The following is an 18,130-nucleotide window of genomic DNA, read 5'->3' on the forward strand; positions in this document are numbered from 1 at the left end:
GCCTCGTTCGACGCACTGACTGGGGGGTGTGGGGACACGGCGAGTTTTTATTAATCGGCGTACTAAAGTTTAGTCAAAGGGCGTTTAGTGAAAGGAATTGATTGGGGTCTTCCATTCCATCTCTCGCGTGGACTGACACTGGCGCGGAACTCGATAAAGAATAAAGATGCAATGGTGTCGGATGGGTATCTTGCTTGATTGGTCACTCGACCCAGTTTTTATAATTGCCAAGAAGAAAGCACGAAAGAAGAAATCTGCAATCCCAATAAATTCCACGGCAGCTGCTGCCTGAGAGCGTATGTGATTTTTACCAACTATTAGCTACTCGTCTCCGACGGAACCAACTATTTGCACCACACAGTTTCCAGTTCCAAGGGTGGCGTTGGATTGTTGGGAGCTTAACTCATGAAACTTGGCTTCCCCACCTTTTTTACACTTGGGCATCAAATAAATCAAAATATTATTGGTGATCCACATCATACATACAATCTAAGAAGATTACACACTATTTCAAAGTCACTAACACAAGAATAAATCCAATAATTATATTCGGTTTATATGACACAACCACCTCACCGGATACAAACCCCCAAACAAAACTACATAATCCTTACCCTCTCTCTCTCTCTCAATAGAAATGAGAAAAACAAAAAGACATCTCTTAACATTCTGTTGTTTAAAAATAAATAATAAATAAACTAAAAAAATATATATTTTTTTTCTTTTTCTTTTTCTGTACTTACGCTCATTACTGAATCCTAACCTTTGAGTGATCAATTCGCATAGTAGAGAGGGAATATGTAATGGAGAGGAGTGTGATCTCTCAGCGACCAGTTTTAGCCCGCTTCATCCCGCTTGAGTTGAAAGGAGAAACACTGCCGCTGGGGCCAGGACTTTCTTCTCTCAAATTTGAGTTCAGCAATGCTAATTCACGCAATTGTTGTCTTTTGATATAATCATTTGGCTCGTCCTGCGTACACATATATTGAATCTAGTAGTGAACAATAAATGCACCAACAAATAAATTGATCATCTCTATCCTAAAATCAAATTAAACTTGATGAGGAAAGTAAACAGTACCACGGGTTTGAGTAGTTCTTCTATAATTTCTTGTGCCTGTCTCAGCCTGATATCAACGGTATTGGGCGGTAAATCAGCCTCAATTAGGACATGCAGCGGTTCATTCAGGTGTTCATAACCAAGCCTTCCACGGAGTTTCTCTTCCTTGAGAGTTTAAAACAGTGATAGATAAAGAAATAAATAGCCAACCACAAAACTCAATGTTAAGCATCCAATGGTAAAAATGGTGGCTTAGAGAGAGTATTTTACACGAGGGTCTCATCCAAGCAATTTCACCTAAAATACCTTCTCTGGATCTTTAATTGACCCCTTTCCTCTAATATACACACGGCATCCTGTAGTAGCTTCCACCCGTTTCAGAAAATTGCCTCTGGGTCCAAGAAGCCGCCCAACAAAATTGAACTGACATCCCAGAAACCAAACAAATCAAAGTTTTATAACACATTTTTAAAAACACGTACTCAGACACTTGTTTAAAGAACTTACATTTGGGTACGTGTCCACTGGAATTTCCAACTGCAAAATCCTCTTTACAGTGAATGAACTAGGGCTTGCAGGAGCACCTTGCCAGTCCATTGTCATTCCTGGATTTCCACTTAACATTTGCTGTGAAAAGAAAAACAAGTGGCATCGGTGGTCAATTTTTTTAAAACATTTTTTAACACAAGATGGAAGTTTTTATCGGTTAGTTTATAATGTTGGAATACTATTCTTTCACATCTGTGAGCAACCAGAACTTGGGTGCTTTAACTTCAAAAATTAAACAACTATGGGAACTGCATGTTTATCAATAACTGAGTATTCTTTCAAGCAAAAGTAATGGCAGAATAGTAGCAGGATTATAGCACAACTCATAAATTTTATACAGACATAGGAAACAGATATTTTATTGAATATAATTCATAGATTTGAGCAAATACTTAAGCTTTGATACCGGCTTGAAAGCACTGCAAACAAGAATGCTTATGAAGACCCATTTTTATTTGTTTGTTGGTCCAGACATCATGAAATCTACTTCCTACACGACTTGCGAGTTTAATGACTTGAGATGCTATCTAGTGAGGCCCAGGATTTATATGTGGGTGGGACAGAACTGTGGAACAGGATAAAGGAACAGAGGAGCTGTTGGGGAGTTGTATATAAAATTTTCTTTTCCCTACCTATAACAAAAGTTCAGTGAAACAATATTTATTCAACTGTTTCTTAAAGATGGTTTTCTTCTTTTTCTTTTTCCTTTTCTATAGCTTGCTCTCACGTGTGCGGTGTGCTCTATTTTTGAGAACAGCAATTGTTCTTCCTTTGAAAACAAAAGCCTGTAAATAGTTTCCTAATGATGACTACACTTTTGTTTAAGCAGCTTGATCATATTTTTCCAAACCAAGTATTTTGAACTAAACTGCATAGAAAACTCAAATTAGCTCCTGAGTTGCTCAAAAATAAAAAGAGTTCCCTAGACTTGAAGTTTTCTTGGCCAACCATCAAGTAAGTTAGGATAGAACTTTAAAACGGTGGCAGGTAAATTTTTAAGTTACCTCCTGAGGAAGTCCATTCCAGCCGCCAAAACCTGCGCCAGAAGCATTTGAGACGAGGTTAGAAGAAGGCATTGGACTAGGGCGTCTTTGTGGTAATCTCTCCGAGTCACTAAAACCTTGGTTGGACATCATTCCAGAAACCCGCAAAATCTCTGCACATATAGTTTACTGTCAAATGTAGATACATACCACATTACTTCTTCATCCATTTAATATGCATTACTGTCTAGGTGGGGTTCCGAATATTTAGTTAGATTTTTATGTAACATAACCTACAGGCTTCAGTTGATCATTAATATATATCCCATTTTATTATCTCGCATTTCATTTTCTTTTTCTGCTTTTCTTGGATGTGAGTGATGATCCAACGCCGTCTTTTAACGTGGTGAAAAAACATATATTGATTTGAAATATTTTTGTAGGCAAATAATGTGATAGTGAACAAATTAATGGACAGGTATTTGATTATTTGAAATGCAATGGAGTGTTAGGATGGGTAAATGAATGAAATTATATTGTAATATGGAAGAAAATTACATTGGCCTAGAATTCGGCCTACAAATCCTAAACTCACTCGCCCTATAACCATAAGCTTGAACAAACTTCTGAAACAGTTACATTCCTACTCCCACTATGTCTCTACTAATACTCTTAACTCATCTAGATTATGGTTCAATTTAATGCCTCTGCCTTGTACCATAATTTTTTCTGCTTCAGAACCTGGTTAAACAACTAAAACTAAAGGTGAATTACTGTCAATTCAACTCAACTCACTTGCATGAAGGCTTTAGGAAAAGAAAAGTTTGACTGAAAGCAACTAAAAGTGAAAAAAAAAAGGGGTGACTCCGAAATATAAAATCTCAGATTAGATTTTTATGTGAATAGTGAGTAGATTTAATGAAATGAAATGAAAGTGAAGTGGTAGTAAGATGTTATAAAGAAAGCAGTAGGCAAAGAGTGAAGGGTGGGGGGCGATGTTACTAGGAAAGCATAGGAAGGATTTGCATGAAAGCAGGGAATGAAAACTACACCTTGATTCAAAAGTCGGCTACAAATAGGAAGGATTTGCATGAAGGGTCCGAGTTTGCGATGCTCGGCCAACAGCTCCGACAAGTAGTGGCTAAAGAATAAACCCCCACACAGATCAGAAGAAGAAGGAGAGGAAGATGAAGAAGAAAATGAAACAAATGAACCTACCTGTCAGCATCAGCGCTGCTTCTAATCTGAGGAGAAGCAGCTCTTGCAGGAGAGAAGTTGGGATTATACAAACCTGACATTACTTCTTGGGTCTCTTTCTTTAAACTATTCGGAATCTCAACCAACAAAACAACAGGAAGGGAAACAGTTCTCAGGTGCTGTTGATGCGGAAGACACAAGCACCAATACCAATACCAATACCAATACCAATACCAATGAAGGGAAGAGGTAGAGGAAGCGAAGGAAAGGAGAATTTGCAGAAAGAAAGCCTAAATTTTTTCTGAATACTAGGAAATTTTTAGCCTAAATTTTTACCCACGCAATGTAGTGTTGTGCGTATTCACCGTTAGAGAGACAAAATTGTATGAGACAAAAGTAAAACGAAATAATTGAGAAGAGAAAAAACTGAGAATAAAAACAACTGGGAAGAGGTGGAGTGGAGGTGTCGGACAAACAGCCGCATCTTTCCAAGGAAGCTAAAATCAAGGCGGTAAAAGATTTCCCAATTTTTGGCGCCCAATCTCACTTTCTCCACTGCCCACTGGATTTGAGTTTTACTATTGTAATTTACGGATTCTTTTCCTATTCGGATGTTTCCTTCAACTGAACACACACCTGTTAGGCATGCAAAGCTTGAGATTTGACAAATAATGGGCCTGCGGTGTGATGCGATGAACAGCCCAATATCAACCTAAGTTATTTCCTATAAATAAGCTAGTGAGGAGCATGAGAACGCGTACATTATTTGAAAATAACTTCAAATTTCTATTCATATATTTATCAAATATGAAAATATGTGGATTCTTAATTTGTATTGACCCAGGCGGTGGGTTCTTTGAACTAATTTGGTTATTGTTAATATAATACGTGGTTGAAGGGAGAATACCCAAAGCAAAGTAAAGCAAAGTAAAGCAAAACAAAACAGATAAACATAGAAATATCCAAGGTGTTACAACTCCGGACGACGTTGTGGGAGTGGAATTACGGGAATGAATCAGCAACTCCGGACGATAACGCTACGCATCATGTCCTTGAATTCGAAGAAATCAACCCGGCCGTCGCGATTGCTGTCAACCGACAAAATCATCTTCTGAACCCTGTCCAGCTCATTCCCCTCCGACAATCTCAGCTTTCTTAGAACCACTTGGAGTTCGGTGGCGGATATGTACCCATCCCCATCCTCGTCGAATACCCTGAATGCCTCCGATAGATCCAACTCTTCCTGCGACACCGGCGACATGTTTGTTTCCCTCTTCTCCTCCTTCTCCTCCTCATCCTCCACCGGCTCCCTGAAATAGGTGTCGTTTAAGAACTGGTGCAGGGCTGCAAAGTCTTCGAACCTAAGACCAACATTTCCCGGTGCGATGAAGGAGTTGACCGTGGAATCCAGGTCCGATTCATCAGCATCCAGCCCAAGAAGCCCGAGAGCTTGACCCAGCTCCTCCGTGGTGATCATTCCGTCCCCATTCTTGTCGAACATGTCAAATATGCGACGCAGGCGAAGGGAGTTCAGGCTGGGGCACCGAAGCCGGAACGACAAAGAGGAAGACGAGGGTTTCTTCGTCAGGCGGGGTCGGGGAACATCTGAGGCCACCGCTTCCATTTCCAAGATTTCGAATAAGCTGCCTGCCCAAAGGAATCAACACAAAACAACAAGAAACACAAGAGAATTTGGGGGATGAGGGGAGGAGATTTTTAAGGAGGGGAGGGACCCGACTTGTAAGGAGGGAGGGAGGGAGGGAGGGAGGGAGGCGACCTTTTTTGTTTAGAGAATAGGGTAGGAGACTTTTAGGGAGGGAGGGAGGGAGGGAGGCACTCTTTCCATTCTCATCACCCGATTAATATAACAAATCCCGATTTGGATCCTGCTTGGGATGAGAATGAATTAAGAAATTAATTAGGAATTAAAAACATGAAATAAAATGGATCTAGTCCTCGCCCCCGGGTAAAAGCCCAACCCCACTTCTCTCCTTTTCTATATCCACAAGAGCACGTCTGCGCTGCCCCTCCCTCTCTTTCTATTTCCACTTGTTCTAGATTTTAGTAGTCAACCACTTTTTATACTTAAGAAAAGTATTTACGTATATCTTACGTTGTACTTGTCTTTCTGTAGTGCCCATTCAATGTCTTTGCTATTGTCACAAACTCTTCCTTATTTCTCTAATAATACATTTTTTAATTTCATTTGTTGTATAGTTGAAATGAATTGTCACTATTTATTTAATCAACATATTCCACACTTTTTTTTCTTTAAAATATAATTGCACTACTTTGAAAAGTCCAAATTTGTGGCCTACGTTAAATTTATTCACTGTGAGAAGATGAAGAAATCGTGTTCACAATGAATGGATCAAACTTTGGGCAACCAAGTCAAACCTATCTGCCCCTTCCATACATTGCTCCCACCACTAGGTATCTGTTTTGGAACAGATTCCACCAAAACTTGAATTTTTTTAGCTTTCAAACTTTGGTTGGATTTTGAAAACATTTGTAGAAAGCCAATAATAAAGCAAAGAAAAACAGGGACGAAAATACTTTTTATAACCTTAACTTCAAAACATTTAAAATCAAAATTTAAATGGTTCAGACAGTAGGGTATCTTGCTCTATTATATTTGATTATCAACCAAGACTATTCTTCAGAGCATCCAATCCTCATAATCAGTAAATTAATTCAAACTAAGATGTCACCCAATTCATCACGAAATTCATAATTTCTTTATTAGCATTTATTTTATTGGTTCACTTGATCACTCGATTTCCTTACACGAAGAGCTTGTCCTGAGCTTGCACTGTCTCCGGATACTTTGGCTGCAATGAATCCCGGATTACTTTTAGCTGCAATTTTGTTCAAAATGGCTTCCGTAATTGATACCTATCTCTGGCAAAAAAAAAAAAAAAAAAAAAAAAAAAAAAAAAAAGAAAAGGGGGCCATCATCTACATACATCAGGGATTCATAATGTTCATCAAATTCACTTTCCGTCGTCATATTCTGATTTCTCGTCACTGAAAAAGAAAGGACGGTAGTAGGAATAGGATGATTTAGTTAATTAGGCGGGCATTTGCTTCATGGTTGATGTTGATGTTAGTTGTTTGAGTTGAATTCCGATTCACTAGTCGCCATTGCTGCAGCAGGGCGTGAATCAAAACTAGAGCTGAAGTTCAATTTATAGTAGGGTTTTAAGGAATTTGAGTTTTCTATTGGAAGGCGAGAAACAAATTTCATTAATTTCAGTTCTAGTTTTATTCATTAGACGCTTCCTGTATATACATCCCAGAGTTGAAGTCGGTCGCTATATACAAATCCTGGGAATGACATGGGATGGGATTGGATTGGATTGGATTGAACTGGATTGTTATGGGAAACAAAAAGAAAAGCACATCTATTGGAACCACTAGATTAGAGCAAGGAAGAAAGTCTAGATTTTGTCTGGATGATTACATCAACGCAGAAGCTGGATTCCGCTCATCCTGTAGAGGGCTTAATGATTTGAAATGAGCATAGCAAACTGGAGTCGACGCACATAAAAGCTCCTGCGTTATCGAACTCCCCGCAATAATTGGGCGCTGAAAATACTGTAACCAGCTGCCTCTCTGCGAAAAACTCATAACCGTCCTCAACTACCTGGAGGGAAGAAAATGTACAAGAATCAGAGCATGAGAATTGGCCAAAGAAAGAAAGAAAGAAATAGGGAGCCGCACACACCCACCTGGTGAGCGCGGCATATTAGATCGAGGTCGTGTTTCTTCAAGAAGTCGGTGACTTTGTCTGCGCCGAAGGTGAAGGAAACTCCCCTGTCATTTTCGCCCCAACCTCTGATGTCTCTATCTGGATCGGCCCAAAGAAGATCGCAGAGGAGGCCCTGGTCCGGTACGTCGATGGGCCTCTCTATGTCTCCCACCTGGTTTAAGCTGAGCATTTCCGGGGAAAGCCCACCATGCATGCATAGGATCTTGTCGTCTATCACAGCCGCCACGGGCAAGCAATTGAAGCAATCTGTGAAGATCTTCCAAAGACGGACGCTGAAACGCCGTTTGCATTCATCGTAAAATCCGTAGATCCGGTTGATAGAAGCACATTCGTGGTTTCCTCTGAGCAGGAAAAAGTTGCCGGGGAACTTGACTTTGTACGCAAACAGAAGGGTTATGGTTTCGATGCTCTGTTTTCCTCTGTCCACGTAGTCCCCCAGAAAAAGATAGTTGGCGTCCGGAGGAAATCCACCCATCTCAAACAGTCGCAGCAGATCCGGATATTGGCCATGGATGTCACCTAGGCAAACAACACAATTTAAAATCAAATCAAATCAAATTCAACTCTTATAGATTAATTAGAATGTATACCACAAATGTTAATCGGAGCTTCCAATTGTAAGAGATTGGGCTGGCTGAGGAATACTTGTTTGGCCGTGATGCAAAGCTGCCGAATTTCGGGTTCTATTAGCTGAATCTTTTTTCCTTTGTTTTTCCTTCCTTCCATCAGCCTGTCTATAAGCCCCTCCAATCCTTCCATTCCCACCGCCCCTCTTCTCCCAATAAGCAATCAATCCGACCGATCTCGTTTTAGCTCAGCAATGAACAGTGAACAACCGACAACCAACAACCAACAACCAACAAATCAAACAATGGTTACACAGTTTGGGGATGAGATTCCAGTTTCACTTTTTCCTCTTCTTCTGTTTTCAGCGGAGATTAAAAAATAATAATGAGAATAAAGTCATGAATTTACGGGTACCGGAGAGTGGCCTTTGTTAGCCAATAATCACTAACCGCCCCTCCCTCAATATTAGGGGTCTCATCTCCAATCTTGGACCTCCTTTAACACCACTAATGACTACCCTAACCTCTTCATTTTTCCACTCTTCTAATTCCCTTTTTAACTTTCCTTCTTTCCCTCCATTCTTCTCACTCTTTAATTACTCTATTATCTACTTATCTCCATTTTTTTAATCGCTCTTAATTCAAATACATAATTTATTAGATTGTTTTTCCGCCAGATTCATCCAAATACATTGATATATAACAATTTTGTTTTTAGTTTTTTGGTTTCAAAAATTAAGATTATAAATCCTATTAAAGTTTTTTATTTTTTTATTTTTTTATTCATACCATAAATTTCAATAAATGTCCACTGTATTGAAAACATATATTCTAGAGCAAACACGATGTATAAGTTCGATTGACATGACAATCTTTTTTTCACTCAATAAGATGAAGGGGAAGAATGTTGTTATAGCATTTGTATTTATAAAAGGAAAATTGTGTGTATTTATATGATGTACAGTGAAAGAGAGAAGCAAGCGGAAAGGCATTAAAAAAGAGGAGCATAGACAAAGATGTGGTTGATTTTTTTATGGGGGGTATGGGGTAGAGAGGCGTAGAGGACAGCAAAATCTCTCATGGAGTGGAAGAAGATCCAAACATCTGGTCTAGTAGGACGAGGAGGGCCATGGCTACTGTGGTATCTATCTGAGGCTGGACGACGAGCCGGAATACGTCCATCCCGAAGCTCATCCCTCCCGTTGCCTCCTTGCGTTTTATCTCCGCCACTATTCTCCGCTTCTCATCGTACACCGCACAGCATCTTTTCCCGTAACACCCCTCGATCTCATACGTACACATACCCATACCTGACCACGATCCTTCAACAATACGAGCCAAGCACTTGGATTTAAGCAGATTCATTTGCTTCCTCGCCGAGAACCGGGGATTCACGCCACTTTCTCCCTCGTAAACCACCCAGCTATCGGCTAGGCTCAATCTCTATATGTATGCATGTATTTTATATTATTAAACCACAGTTGTTTGTGATTATATAAAACTCAACTAAAATAGAAGAGAGCGTGCAAACAGTACCTTGCGACGGATGGTGAAAAGAGGGTTGCCGGCGGCGTCCATGAGAAGGATCTGGGCCTTATTGCCGGCGAGGTAGTTGTCGACCCTGTAAGCCAAGTTACCGTTGGCGTCAAACACGGTAAACCCCTCACAGTTTAACAACATAGATTTCTTCCACACGGTGAGGACAGTCTGGGTGGCGTCGGTTGAGGAGGAGGAAGCCCCGTTTGGGAATACCTTTGTCATTACTTACAATAATATTATTTACCTTCTCTCCTTCTCCTCGTGTGTGTGGTCAGGTTTATGTATTTATATTTTGGTAGTAGAGCAGACGAAGAACGTGCGGCTGCCCTTGCCCGCCTGCCTACCCGGGGTGAACGCGAAACTCCCCGTCCCCATCCCCATCCCCATCCCCATCATGGTGTGATGTCTCTTTGTTTGATTATGGACTTTGGACTTTGGACGGGGGATGACAACAAACAATTGTGACGGAGGGGAGAGAGAGAGAGTTCCACGCGCCCCTGTTGTAGTTCAATTTAATTTTATATTTATAATATGGCGATGCCCACCACAGTAGTTTAATATCCCAGCCTATGCCCTGTCTTTCCAAATATTCCACGAGTGCTGTTAAATTATTCTCACCACCATAGTATCCCAATAAATTATACAATTTTTAGTGGCTCAGAAGCAACGCCCATCCCGTCACCCATCGTTGTCTAACATATTTATTTCCTATTACTATTTTATATTTACAATTTTGGTCTTGTATTGGTGCGGCTGCCGCATTCAACTTAAATTATTGCCCCTCTACGGCTTGGGCGGTTGAGTTGGACCATGACCAATTTAGCCTTTGACTTTCTCCGCCCCTCCATCCATCTATCACTAGTCATAAGTGAATAGTACGTAATGGTGTATCCAAATTACATTTACACGACGACTCCGCCAGGGGCCGTGGCCATGTGAACAAAAATTGTGCATCCACATAAACCGATTCCATTCCGTTCCAATCCATTCTCATTTCACTGTGGAAACTAGAACTTATACAACAGTTGATACACGGAAAAGAAACTGTTTGAAGGTCTTGCTCCCAGATACTTGTATGAAGCTCAGGAATTCCATGTGCGCTTATAATCTTAAAATAATCTTTTTTATTTGATGAGATTTATATAAAAAGTGACAAAATATCATTTTTCATTACAACTGTCGATGTATAGGCTAGCTTATGACATACATCAACTAATTTTACAAGCTAACTACCCAACTCTCTGCAGCATTCAACGTGAAGAAACTTGTGCAATGCTCACCCATTGTGCTTGAAATCAATAACCTCAAATGCACCCGTATAAATAATGCTTCGGTCCCCTCTCCAATCGACGTGGGATCTCACAATCCACTCTCTTTGGAGGCCCAACGTCCTCGCTGGCACACTGCCAGGTGTCCGACTCTGATACCATTTGTAATGCCCATTACGTATTGTCGTCAGCCTCACAGTTTTAAAACGCATCTGCTAAGGAAAAGATTTCCACACCCTTATAAGAAATGTTTCGTTCTCCCTCTCTAACCAATGCACGATCTCACAATCCACCTCCCTTGGGGGCTCAACGTCCTCTCTCGCCCACCTCCCGGTGTCCCTTCTTCGTTTAAGCTACGAGCCTTCATTCAAATCCCATAGCTTAGTTCCCTGCTTGACACGAGTGGGCCAGACATAAGCACACTTCGATCCCGACCAAGCGGAGTTGGGAACCATCCAATCATTTTAATGCCCAAACTTAGATCATAAGCTTGCGGTGGGCTTGGGAGGTTACAAATGGTATTAGACCCAGACATCGGGGGATGTGCATTGTGAGATCCCACATCAGTTGAAGAAGATAACAAAACATTTCTAACAAGGGCATTTGGTCTAGTGGGTGATATGATTCTTGCTTTGGGTGCGAAACGTCCGAAATTTGATTCTCAAAATGCCCCTTCTAGAACTTCCTCTTATGCAAAGTCCTACCTCCATTGCTTCAACAACTTTGAATAATGTTGAGACAACGTCTTGTGCATACATCTTCATAGCTACTGCCTTGAAGTTTTGTAATCTGAGTTGGTCTATCAGTGATAAAATCTTCTCTGGTAAGTCTTGTCAAAGCCGTAGAAGGCAATAGCTATGGGCTTGGGAAGTTACAAGTAGTATCAGAGCTAGACATCGGGAGATGTGCATTCTGAGATCCCACATCAGTTGAAGAAGATAATAAAACATTTCTAACAAGGGCATTTGGTCTAGTGGTATGATTCTCACTTTAGGTGTGAGGTCCTGAGTTTGATTCTCGGAATGTTCCTTCTAGAACTTCCCCTTATACAAAGACCTACCTTATTTATTTCATTAATGCTCCTACGACTTTGAATAATGTTGAGCCAACTTTGAATAATGTTGAGCCAACTTCCTTGAAGTTTTGTGATCTGAGATTGTCTACTGGTGATAAAATCTTCTTTTGTGCGTCTTTGGATAATGTTGTTCCTCAGAAAGACCTACCTTATTTATTTCCTTATACGGCTTTGAATAATGTTGAGCCAACGTCCTTGAAATTTTGTGATCTGAGTTTGTCTATTAGTGATAAAATCTTCTTTTGTGAGTCTTGTCAAAATGTTGTTCCTCTTACACAAAGACCTATCTTATTTATTTCCTAAATGCTTCTACGACTTTGAATAATGTTGAGCCAACGTCCTTCAAATTTTGTTATCTGAGTTTGTCTATTAGTGATAAAATCTTATTTTGTGAGTCTTGTCAAAGCCGTAGAAGGCAGCAGGGCATGGCAGGTTACAAATGATACCAGAGCCAGACACCGGACAATGTGTATTGTGAGATTTCACATCGGTTGAAGAACATAACAAAGCATTTCTAACAAGAGCATTTGGTCTAGTGGTATGATTCTCGCTTTGGGTGCGAGAGGTCTCGAGTTTGATTCTCGGAATGCCCCTTCTAGAACTTCCTCTTATACAAAGACCTAGCTTATTTATTTCCTTAATGCTTCTACGACTTTGAATAATGTTGAGCCAACTTCGTTGAAGTTTTGTGATCTGAGTTTGTCCATTAGTGATAAAATCTTCTTTTGTGAGTCTTGTCAAAGCCGTAGAAGGCAATAGGGCTTGGGAGGTTACAAATGGTATCAGAACCAGACACCGAGCAATGCGCATTGTGAGATCTCACATCGGTTGAAAAAGATAACAAAGCATTTGAAACAAGGGCATTTGGTCTAGTGGTATGATTTTTGCTTTGGGTACGAGAGGTCCCGAGTTCGATTCTTGGAATGCCCCTTCTAGGACTTCTTCTTATACAAAGACCTACCTTATTTATTTCCTTAATGCTTTTACGGCTTTGAATAATGTTGAGCCAACGTTGTGATCTGGGTCTGTCTAATTAGTGATCTGGGTCTGTCTAATTAGTTATAAAATCAGTTTGTATCTTCTTTTGTGAGTCCGTAGAAGGTAATAGCTATGGGCAGAGCCAAATACCGGACGATTTACATTGTGAGATCTTACATCGGTTGAAAAAGATAACAAAATATTTCTAACAAGGGCATTTGGTCTAGTGGATTGCTTCTACAGCTTGCCTAAAGTTTTGTAATCTGAGTTTGTCTATTAGTGATTAGTGATAAAATCTTCTTTTGTGAGTCTTGTTAAAGCCGTAGAAGGTAGTATCTATGGGCTTGGGAGGTTACAAATGGTATCAGAGCCATACATCGGGTGATGTGCATTGTGAGATCCCACATTGGTTAAAGAGGAGAACAAAGCATTTATAACAAGAGTATTTGGTCTAGTGGTATGATTCTCGCTTTGGGTGCGAGAGATCTTGAATTCAATTCTCGAAATACCGCTTCTAGAACTTCCTTTTATACAAAGACCTACCTTATCCGGATGAGTACCGGTTTCACTCCATTGCTTCTATAGCTTTGGGTAATGTTGTTTAAAAGACCTAGGTTATTCATTTCCTTAATGCTTCTACGGCTTTAAATAATGTTGAGCCAACGTCCTAGGCATACATTTGAGATAGAGTCATTGCTACTGCCTTGAAGTTTTGTAAACTGAGTTGGTCTATTAGTGATAAAATCTTCTTTCGGGAGTCTTTGTCAACAAAGAAAGTCACATGCACTTCCCTTTAATTCTTCATTATCTCTTACTACAAAGCCATTTGAACTTGAACATTGATGTGTGGGGACCTTTTCTGTCACGACCCGAAAAAAAAACATAATCCTTAAGCCGTGACTAACATTGTATGACATGTAATGTATAAACGAGAAATTCAAGGAAGTCATTTGTTTCAAAGAAAAACGTATCTTTATTAAAAGGACATAAGTGCCCAGGTAAAAACACGAAAAGAAACATTAAGGTCAAAGTGAACTATTCAATATACTAGACTGACGCCCCGGGACACGCTTCCTCTGTGACAACCCACATCGATCGACGCGCCCTCTCTTGACTCGACGCCTCACGTACCTGAAAAAAAAATAAAGGTATAACAGGAATGAGTATAAAAATTATACTCAGTAAGCCACCTACTTGTAGGCTCTTATCGCACCCTAAACTTAGCAGACGATCACGGACTTTCCTTTGGCTCTAGAACAACTGAATCTGGCCTTACCTCATTAGGGCTTACTCTCTTGGAACTTATCCCTTTGGACTTCTTCTTTGGTTCTTAGACCTTTTATTTAAACCCATAGAGTTCCTTTTTTTTTGCTAACCTGTGTTGGACTGGTGCCTTACGAGTGGCTACCTCGGCATGGGTATGAGATTATCTGGGGTCTTGCCTAGGAAGTGAGCTGCAACCCCCTAGACCCATGATAATCCCCCTGTATTTGGGAGGGCTACCTCCCCTATTCCATCCAGCTAAACGGTCAATTACGACGTGGGTATCCCGTTTCCCATACTAAACGGCTATCGAGCAGTCGAGTCCTGATCAGGAACCCGCTGGTCCCCCACGAAGCTATATCACCATCCACACACAAGTAGCCTAAGGGTACTCTAAGGATGTTTCATGTGCCGTGATGGTCTGTTAAACTAATAGGGAAAGGTTAAGTCTATCCCTTGATGGCTTGCCGCTCTAACCATAGTCTTCTAGCCTTATTCATAAAGGTGGCCATGAAAATAACCGAGTACGTACATAACTATTATCCAAAAACCTCAAACACATTTCATGCAAAGTAATCATACAAGCTCGACGGGGTGATAACATCCATCAACTCCCGGAGCACAGAGTTCGCAATTTTCCCATCCTCCATTCAGCAAAAAGATATACATATGCATGAAATAAAATGGGAACTAAAAGCATATAAGCAGTATCCAAGTAACGCTCATAACAAATCACAGCATACATCTTACTTTCAATAATCTATTCCTCCAAGAACATTACGGAAAGCTACAACCTAAGGTAATTCAAACTAGCATGCATGCATCCCAAGCGGTTCCTACAAGTATTACTTCCTAAATTCCGTGTGGCGACTTACTTGGATGCTACGTGCCCTTACGCAGCGTTTCCACACACTTGGCGTATCGAGAGGGGGTGATTTTTCCTCAATAAGGTCCTATTTCATACAAACAAATGGAGTTAGGATATGAATCAGGGGGAAACTAGGGAAAACAGAAGTCGTTCGGGCCAAAAATCAGCTTACACGCGCCTCCACGCGCCAGTCACACGCCGGGGAGCAGCCACTCGCAGATCCCACGCGCGAGTGTCACGCGCCCAGAGATTTCTGCAGTCGCGGGTCCGGGTCGCGTAGCCAGAGACGCGTGTTGCAGGAGAGCTGGAGCCGCGTTTTCCCAGGCGGCGCTCGACGCGTGTCCGGGGGCGATTGGCGCACGCGGCCCTCTAGCTGGTTGCCACGTGGTACGCCGGCGGTTTTCTCCCTCCTCCTAGCAGAGAATCAAAGTTTTCCGGTTAGTTTCCGAGGTACTCTCCATTTTCTGTTTTTCGATTCTCAATCAAACAGAAATGGTTTCTTCAACAACGATTTAGATCATCTATCTACCTACGTGCTAGTATTTCTTTCTTGATTTTGTTTAGTCATAAGGTGAGTTATGAGCGTCGGAAAGAGTCCGGTCAAATCCTTACCGTTCTTGGGTGGTCTCTCCGATCTCGTCGTTTCGTCCGTTTTCCTCACCAAGATCAGCGGCGAATCTTCCCTAGAAGAAGGTAGTAGACTTAATCATTCTACTCCTCAACAAAGATCCCAGATCTGGAAGGTATAGTTCGAAATCTTACCTTGGGTTTTTTTTTTTTTGTTTCTGATCTTGAGGGAAGAGGAGGAAATCTCCACACGAGTTCTTACTTCACTCCAAGAAGGGCTCCAGAGTACAGGTCTTAGTAGGGAATGGATCCTATAGGCGACTCTCCGACGAAAACTCCGGCAAATCCGTTCTCTCTCTCTCAAACCTTCTCTCAGTCCTTCTCTCTCACTCTTCTTCCTTTGCAGGAATTCTGAGGAGGACGCTCAAGACCCCTATAATGGGCTGAGGGGTNTTTTTTTTTTTTTTTTTTTTTTTTTTTTTTTTTTTTTTTTTCTTTTCTTTTTTTCGGACGTTACATTTTCCCACAGCCTCCACTTGGGATTATTGATATTATATTAGCATTGTTGATAACATCACTCGTTCACTCACATATCCTTTTAAATCCAATGGTGAATCACTCTCTGCCTTCATTCAACTTGACAGCAAAAGATTAAAACCTTACAAAGTGATTGGAAGGGGAACTACGCTTGTTTACCTCATGCATAAAAGACCATGGAATAGCTTTTGGACACCCTTGCCCACACACAAGCCAACAAAATGGCATTGTTGAATGCAAACACCGCCATATAGTCAAGACGGGCCTTTCTTCCTTGCTCAAGGCTCCATGCCCCTCTTTTGGTCAGATACTTCCATCTCCTATGTTTGCCTCATAAAGTGGCTTGCAACCCTAGTTTAAATAATATTTCTCCATGGAAAAAGTTTCATAATAGATCCCCTGACTACATCTTCCTTCACTCCTATGGATGTGCTTGCTTTCATGCCTTCATCCCTACCAATCTCATAAGTTGCAGTTTCACAACACCAAAAGTGTCTTCCTAGGTTGTAATGAAGCTGACAAGGGTTACAAGTGTTTACGTTCAACGACTATTTATTTCTTGTCATGTCATATTCAACTAGTGTTTTCTTTAAAGATGGTTTTCTAGTCTCCTCTATTTCCAAGAGTCAATCCATTGATACTGTTGTTAACTTGCTGAATTTTCCCTCCCATTAGCCCCAAACCTGCTATCACTGGCAAACAATTGTCTCATATGGATGGCGAACCTATGGATAATCCAACTCTCTACCGCAATGTTACTGGAGCTCTCCAAAACTTGATGCATACAGGCTCAGACATCTCTTACAGGCCCAACATCCTCCCATTGACAGGCTATTAAAGGGTGCTCCAGAAGGGTACACTTGAATTACGGCCTTTTCTCTCTAAATATAAAAATTTATCTTTGGTTGCATATTGTGATGCAAACTACAAACGCAAGTCCACAGCTGCACATTGTATTTTCCTTGGCCACTCATTTGTGTCGTGGTGTTCTAAAAAGAAACATGTGGTTGCCCGTCCTAGACCTGAGTCTGAATATTGTGCTCTTGCTCATAATGCAGCTGACTTAAGCTTAGATTCAATCCCTCCATGGTGAATTATAGTTGTTGCCTTCTCCTCCTCCCATTATATGGTGCGATATTGTGAGTGAATTATCTCTTGCAGCCAGTCTCGTTTTTCATGCTGCAACAAGCATGTCGAGCTCGATGTCCATTTCGTGCAAGATAAGGTCATTGCAAAGACTCTCGATGTTGGGTATGTTCCCTCCTCAAATCAACTTGTTGATGGGTTAACAAAGCCTTAGTCTGAAGTTGATTTTTGTGGGTTGTGTTCCAAACTCGATGTGACTGCATTACCCTCTCATTTGTAGGAGAATGTTAGAGAAAAAGATTGATCTGACGTCATTTCTCTCTATTCTCATTTACTAGCAAATGCTGTTGCTTGATTTGTTATACTTCTTATTGTTTCTGGTTCCTTGTACCACATGGCTCTCTCTCATGGGGTGGCAAATATTCTTCCCATCCTCTTGTGTATTATTTATACTCAGCCATAAGGCATGAAATAATTCATTCGAGCTTCCTACTCTATTCCACTAGATAGAAATCCTGAAAATTCACTAACTTCAATGGCCATATTTCCCATCATTCAGGCCAAGGAATGCAGCCCAAACATCAACCAAATACTAAATCTCATTCCTATGACAATCATTACGCCAACGAAACACCTCTGAAAGAATTCTGAACAGCGACGGGCCGGGTGGAAATAAATATTCGCTCACGGGCAGAGCAAAGAAGGAAGGAAACCAACCCCACCCCCCCCCCCCCCCCCCCCCCCCCCCCCCCCCCCCCCCCCCCCCCCCCCCCCCCCCCCCCCCCCCCCCCCCCCCCCCCCCCCCCCCCCCCCCCCCCCCCCC

General features: G+C 41.2%; 4 protein-coding genes, 1 long non-coding RNA gene and 1 other non-coding gene across 8 annotated transcripts; 1 reads left to right on the top strand and 5 right to left on the bottom strand.

The window, feature by feature from the left end:
- Nucleotides 1–344: 344 nt before the first annotated feature.
- On the bottom strand, nucleotides 345–4,408 carry LOC111442045 (KH domain-containing protein At3g08620-like). Of its 3 annotated transcripts, XR_002710262.1 has the most exons (8): nucleotides 3,810–4,408; nucleotides 3,644–3,732; nucleotides 2,613–2,764; nucleotides 1,567–1,686; nucleotides 1,366–1,482; nucleotides 1,081–1,224; nucleotides 764–970; nucleotides 345–435 (listed from the first exon to the last, which is right to left on the bottom strand). XR_002710262.1 is itself a non-coding variant. In XM_023079294.1 (7 exons), the coding sequence occupies exons 1-7, from the start codon at nucleotides 3,887–3,889 to the stop codon at nucleotides 824–826; spliced, it is 849 nt and encodes a 282-aa protein (XP_022935062.1). In that variant the 5' UTR covers nucleotides 3,890–4,407; the 3' UTR covers nucleotides 464–823. The 3 variants fall into 3 exon arrangements, 2 of the variants coding, with proteins under 2 accessions (XP_022935062.1, XP_022935064.1); XM_023079294.1 differs by lacking the exon at nucleotides 345–435 and having other exon boundaries at nucleotides 464–970; nucleotides 3,810–4,407; XM_023079296.1 differs by lacking the exons at nucleotides 345–435; nucleotides 3,644–3,732 and having other exon boundaries at nucleotides 464–970; nucleotides 3,810–3,891.
- Nucleotides 4,409–4,596: 188 nt separating this feature from the next.
- On the bottom strand, nucleotides 4,597–5,729 carry LOC111442046 (calcium-binding allergen Bet v 3-like). Its single transcript, XM_023079297.1, has one exon. It carries the CDS (start codon nucleotides 5,410–5,412, stop codon nucleotides 4,804–4,806), a length of 609 nt encoding a protein of 202 aa, XP_022935065.1. The 5' UTR covers nucleotides 5,413–5,729; the 3' UTR covers nucleotides 4,597–4,803.
- Nucleotides 5,730–7,034: 1,305 nt separating this feature from the next.
- On the bottom strand, nucleotides 7,035–8,633 carry LOC111442108 (serine/threonine-protein phosphatase PP1-like). The gene is made up of 3 exons (XM_023079383.1): nucleotides 8,151–8,633; nucleotides 7,520–8,079; nucleotides 7,035–7,434 (listed from the first exon to the last, which is right to left on the bottom strand). Exons 1-3 carry the CDS (start codon nucleotides 8,317–8,319, stop codon nucleotides 7,276–7,278), a joined length of 888 nt encoding a protein of 295 aa, XP_022935151.1. The 5' UTR covers nucleotides 8,320–8,633; the 3' UTR covers nucleotides 7,035–7,275.
- A 385-nt stretch (nucleotides 8,634–9,018) lies between these two features.
- Nucleotides 9,019–11,023, bottom strand: LOC111441433 (protein LURP-one-related 8). Its single transcript, XM_023078421.1, has 2 exons — nucleotides 9,663–11,023; nucleotides 9,019–9,569 (listed from the first exon to the last, which is right to left on the bottom strand). The coding sequence occupies exons 1-2, from the start codon at nucleotides 9,885–9,887 to the stop codon at nucleotides 9,204–9,206; spliced, it is 591 nt and encodes a 196-aa protein (XP_022934189.1). The 5' UTR covers nucleotides 9,888–11,023; the 3' UTR covers nucleotides 9,019–9,203.
- Nucleotides 11,024–12,529: 1,506 nt separating this feature from the next.
- Nucleotides 12,530–12,601, top strand: TRNAP-UGG. Its single transcript has one exon. It is a non-coding gene; the product is annotated as a tRNA-Pro (tRNA).
- An 892-nt stretch (nucleotides 12,602–13,493) lies between these two features.
- LOC111441672 lies at nucleotides 13,494–16,102 on the bottom strand. Its single transcript, XR_002710216.1, has 6 exons — nucleotides 15,880–16,102; nucleotides 15,730–15,800; nucleotides 15,290–15,530; nucleotides 15,125–15,202; nucleotides 13,597–14,117; nucleotides 13,494–13,525 (listed from the first exon to the last, which is right to left on the bottom strand). It is a non-coding gene; the product is annotated as an uncharacterized LOC111441672 (long non-coding RNA).
- Nucleotides 16,103–18,130: the final 2,028 nt, after the last annotated feature.

Source organism: Cucurbita moschata, unplaced genomic scaffold, assembly GCF_002738365.1.
Source record: "Cucurbita moschata cultivar Rifu unplaced genomic scaffold, Cmos_1.0 Cmo_Scf00004, whole genome shotgun sequence".
NCBI classification, from domain to species: Eukaryota; Viridiplantae; Streptophyta; class Magnoliopsida; order Cucurbitales; family Cucurbitaceae; genus Cucurbita; species Cucurbita moschata.